The sequence below is a fragment of the Physcomitrium patens genome, chromosome 12 (genome assembly GCF_059467195.1).
Source record: "Physcomitrium patens ecotype Gransden chromosome 12, ASM5946719v1, whole genome shotgun sequence".
NCBI lineage: Eukaryota > Viridiplantae > Streptophyta > Bryopsida > Funariales > Funariaceae > Physcomitrium > Physcomitrium patens.
The window spans coordinates 5,676,666-5,681,624 of record NC_143421.1 but is presented as its reverse complement, the minus strand read 5'-3'; the positions used below and the strand labels follow the sequence as shown (position 1 = coordinate 5,681,624).

The 4,959-nt window shown below is 45.9% G+C and overlaps 1 protein-coding gene across 1 annotated transcript; it reads left to right on the top strand.

Moving 5' to 3' along the window:
• The first annotated feature begins 766 nt into the window (after positions 1 to 766).
• On the top strand, positions 767 to 4,284 carry LOC149988013 (putative anion transporter 4, chloroplastic). Its single transcript, XM_090254660.1, has 6 exons — positions 767 to 1,760; positions 1,910 to 2,136; positions 2,291 to 2,672; positions 2,803 to 2,847; positions 3,067 to 3,385; positions 3,505 to 4,284. The coding sequence occupies exons 1-6, from the start codon at positions 1,245 to 1,247 to the stop codon at positions 3,675 to 3,677; spliced, it is 1,662 nt and encodes a 553-aa protein (XP_090110786.1). The 5' UTR covers positions 767 to 1,244; the 3' UTR covers positions 3,678 to 4,284.
• Positions 4,285 to 4,959: the final 675 nt, after the last annotated feature.

Sequence of the window (4,959 nt, the reverse complement as noted above, 5' to 3'; positions counted from 1 at the left end):
CCTACCCCCGACATGAAGAATCCGCTGGGAGTCGTTATGATCGCACCTCGGGACCATAATATTGGGCAGCTTTGTGTCAATCTTGTGAAGCTTTTCGGTTGGGGAAGTCTTATCTGTTGTATATATTTGGACTACTCTGTGGCGCAATTATTTTTTCGTGGCCCATTTTTGTCTATTGTTTTAGCGTTCTCCACTGGTCCGTATCTAGGTCAGGATCAGCACCGATTGGCTACAGGTTTTTTGATAACTGGCGACGATGCCGTCCAGGGGATGAAAAACGTGGCAAGAGGCAGTGAGAGTCGGCAAGTCACTGAGCTACCACTCATGCATGCATGTGTGTGCCTCTGTGGCCGGTGCTGATTTCCAAATGGCAACTTTCCTGATTCCTCGTACTTCTGAATGGAGGCGTCGGAGCGCCGCGAATCGGTTCAATATTTTTGACCACTGAGGCCCTGTCGGAGGAGTCACTTTGTTCTGTTGTCTCTGTGATTTTCTCTTTTTCTTTTTCTTTTTTTTAATCTTCCTTCCCTCTTCAGCTAGTAACATGAGCGTTGACCTGGCCTCCGCACGACCTTCGCTTTTTGGTGTCTGATATCCTCCCTGTGTTGCGAATGTTACGTGGATTATGGGTTCAATAGATTGATTTGGATGTAAGGAGGCTCGTGGGGCATTTTATTTGTGAGATTGGGTTTGCATGCCGGACTCCCTCTCAGGTTGTCATAAGTCTTCCGTGTCAGCTCACGTTGCATTTTTGAGACTTCAAAATGACTGAAACCACCGGAATGTGATGTATACGTCACTTCAGTTGTGGAGTCTTCGTGGCATTGGTGCTTTACAAAAGTCAGGTCAAGGAATGACTCCGATTTGTGACAAAGGCTTTCCGGCTGCTCTGCTTTTGACTTGCGTAGTTTGATGTTACACAACAACCGTGTTGAACCGATTCAACGGGCTATGAAGACATTGTGAAACCATCTCGATTCAAATGCGACGGAATGTTTGTGCCCCTCGTGAGATATGACCTTGCACGTGTCTTGCGAATGGGTAATGATCTTACAGGGAACATTTGGCACGCGTACACAACTGGGAATTTTGCATGAACTTCTTTAGCAAATTGTCTAGAGGAGTGGAACATAGCTCTAGCACAGTGACTGCCACAATCTGCCTATGAGATCGCCAGTTTTGTTGTGAGGTAGTAGAAAAGCGTTTTGCGATTGCTGGTGTCTGAGTTTCTCGACATAGCGGCGATGGCGATGGCGATGGCGCCCTGCATCACCTCAAACCATCCACTTTCGACACGACAGGATTTTCACTATAGAAGCTCGAATATGCAAGTATTTTCACGTGAATCTCTAAGCGCAACTTCGTCATCCCAGTCCATGCAACTATTTAGACTCTCCTCGAACAAGAATCCTGTTGCAGTAATTCGGAACTCACGCGTTCAATCTAGTGCTCATCATCCCCGCCCAATTGCACCAATGTTTCGGGGGAAGGATTTGGCTCCTACTCAAATTTCGGGGAAAACTTGGAAGGATGCAGGGACGACCCGATGTCAAGTGGCGTCCACAGAAATTGATTTTAGTTTTTTTGAACGAGAGAAATCGGAGTGGCTGACGTTTCTATCTTCGGAGAGGGCCAAAGTGGTCGCCATGGTGGCCTTGGCAATGGCATTGTGCAACGCAGACCGAGTCGTCATGTCCGTGGCGATTGTACCCATGTCAGCTGCCCATGGTTGGAGCCAAAGCTTCGCTGGCGTTGTACAAGTTAGCTCCTCCCTCCCTCAACTTTCTTCAACTTGTACCCCTAAATCACCTACATTTGAACCCTTCCTTGAGACTAGTAACGATGAGCAGCCAGTTCACATTGGCTTGAAGTGACAATCTCTGATAAGCAGTCAACGTGTACGTTGCAGTCATCTTTCCTGTGGGGATATTTGCTGTCGCCAATCCCCGGAGGAGCGCTTGCCGACCGCTATGGAGGAAAAGCCGTTATGGCTTGGGGAGTGGCCATCTGGTCTCTTGCCACACTTTTGACTCCCTGGGCCGCCAGCCATTCTCTCTCGGCGTTGCTGGCTGTCCGTGTGCTCATGGGCCTTGCAGAGGGTGTGACGATGCCTTGCATGAACAACATGATTTCCAGGTGCGGTGTCTCAACACAACCCAAATTGATTTCTTGTTACGAGCTCCCGAGCATTACGTGACTATTTGTCCAATGACAATTGTGGTCTCAACCTATGTTCGTATGTGAGTGGCACACCGAGCTTACTGAAACACTGTTGTGAAATTTTTACCAGGTGGTTTCCTCGAACAGAGAGGTCAAGAGCAGTGGGCATGACGATGGCAGGCTTTCATCTGGGGAGCGTGGCGGGGCTCGTCATTACACCCACGCTCCTGGCAACTTCCTCTGGCATCAATGCACCGTTCGTTGCTTTCGGAGTGTCGGGCTTTGTTTGGTTGTTTGTATGGCTTGCTGAAATTGCCCGGAATCCTCAAAGTCAGCCCAGGATTTCTAGAGAGGAGTACCAGTACATCAAACAAGGAAACGAAGATCTGAGTGTTGGAACAGTCGAAAGCTCATCTGCGATCCCTCCGCGCAGCGCAATTCCACCATTTCGTCTTCTCCTTTCAAAGCTTCCAACATGGGCTATCATAATCGCCAACTTTATGAACAACTGGGTACGTCGATTTCTAACAGTCTTCCACGAACTTCTGCACCTCCTGTTCGGCTGGAATACCCTACCTGGATTGGGAATAGCTTCAAAAATTACGCACCCAATGTTGACATCAACTTGTTGATGTGGTGCAGGGCTACTTCATTCTTCTGGGGTGGATGCCAGTGTATTTTAACACGGTGAGTAAATTCCTGCACCTATTCATTCTCTCCATTAGCACTCAGATAATTTGCTTCATTACTCTGTTTGGACCTGGAGCTCCCAGTGCGAGACTCTCCATGTTGCACTATCTGGACCTTTTCTCTGTGAACAGACCACACCTGGTGAACCTAACCATTGGAGATAAAAGTTACCTTGAACTGATAAAGAGATGGAATGGTTTGCTGGTTATGGAGCAGGTACTTGGAGTGAACTTGAAAGATGCAGCGTGGTTCAGTGCTGTGCCATGGGCCATGATGGCAGCAGTTGGCTTTATAGCTGGCGCCAGTTCCGACTTCCTTGTGCAATCCGGCGTCTCTTTAACCACCACGCGCAAACTCATGCAGTCCATTGGGTTCCTGGGCCCCGCAGCGGCGCTTCTGGGGCTGAACGCTGTGCGTGATCCCATGGTGGCCGCCGCGTGGCTCACAGCAGCTGTGGGCTTGAGTTCCTTCAGCCAAGCAGGATTCCTCGTCAATTACCAGGAGATAGGGCCCAAGTATGCAGGCGTTCTGCACGGTATTAAATCATTTCTTCCTCTCAGTTCCCAAATGTAACAGCATCTAAATGTGCATAAGAAACGGAGATTCAATCAGCTGATGGGTGACTGACAGCAACCATGTGGCTCGCCCCTGCAGGTATGTCTAATACAGCAGGCACAATGGCAGCTATTATCAGCACCTTGGGTACCGGCCTGTTCATCGAACGCCTGGGGTCTTTTCAGTCGTTTCTAACCCTCACTTCAGTAATGTACATTGCTAGCACATTGTTTTGGGTCTTCAATGCAACGGGTGAGCGCGTCTTCCAGTAGGAAATGAAAGAGCAAGAATCATACATTCCTCCACCCAGTTCGAGCTAAAGTCAGAGTAGGTCTATTCACTGACGATATCCCCATTCACAGAGAGGTGGGCTGGTCCGTCAAGAAGGATTTCGATCCACAGTAGTTCCATTCATCGAGAGCCGATTATGCGAGAACATCGCAAGCATAGAAGGTTGCATATACACTTCGTTAAGGAGATTGAGAATTGATTGTTTACTCCGAAAACTTCATTAGGGGGAGGCATGTAACCTCCCCAGTTGGTGAGAAAGCATCACGCCATTGACATAGAGCAATGGAAAACAGGGAGGTTGTGTTGCACACCACTCCCTGTGTGCTTTCTATTTGTTGCTTCACAGCATTTGACGCTGCGGTGCCACCCGTTGCATATTGCCGCACGAATTTGAAGGTATCAAGCAATATGAAGATTCGAATTTAGATTTTCTTTCTATACTTAAAGTTCAAATACATCTCATGATCTCCTCACCACATGCAGTCACTGTTTGAAGCTTCTGTAACCTTTGCCCAAGTAGACCAAGGCTCTATCTTAGAATGTATTGCTTTGAAAAAGCTGCAATAGAAGCCCCAGATGCCGACAAAAGTCACAGTGGATGCCAATTATGTAATCGAAATCACACTCATGCTTGGATTGGAGCCCGGGAGTTGGCAATGGCTAGTTGGGGACCACATGTTGAAGAAACTATACATGTCTAAAATGCAAGGGACATGTACACATTAAGGTTTTAGCCACCTATTGTCAAAATTAAGAACTTTAAGAATGTAAATAAACAAATGAAATGCATATCAAAGAGAAATGACAAAAAATGATTGAGAAAATATGTATATTCAAGAAGAAACTAGAATGGCCATTGCTAAAGATAAGAAGGCTGGAGATTCTTGAAAATAGACTAGAAACAAGAAAGAAGTTGATAAGAGTGAAGAAGGCCTCATCTTTGTTTCCATATACACTATTTTCTAAAGAACCATGTAGCAACGTCTTGTAGACCACACAACAAGTGTCTAACTTATAAGATACGTGTCTAATTTATAAAATAAGTTTCTAAAATGTGTGCCATCTAGCCAACTTATAATACATGTAGTTAATATGTGCAACATGTAGCCATTTTTTTGGCCAACCTTTCAACCTATCAGTCACTTACTAATATGTATAAGGTTAAATTCACATTTGCAAAGCTCTGAAGAAGCTTTTTATTTAAATAATAATAATTTAACTTATCTCTATTTAATTCTATTATTTAATCAAGTAAATTTATTA

What these genes read in the sequence shown, in the direction of transcription:
- LOC149988013 (XM_090254660.1), top strand. Translation starts at nt 1,245, where the DNA reads ATGGCGATGGCGATGGCGCCCTGCATCACCTCAAACCATCCACTTTCG. An exon ending in ATGAACAACATGATTTCCAG is followed by an intron (nt 2,137 to 2,290) that starts GTGCGGTGTCTC and finishes AATTTTTACCAG; the next exon opens with GTGGTTTCCTCGAACAGAGA. An exon ending in GTATGCAGGCGTTCTGCACG is followed by an intron (nt 3,386 to 3,504) that starts GTATTAAATCAT and finishes TCGCCCCTGCAG; the next exon opens with GTATGTCTAATACAGCAGGC.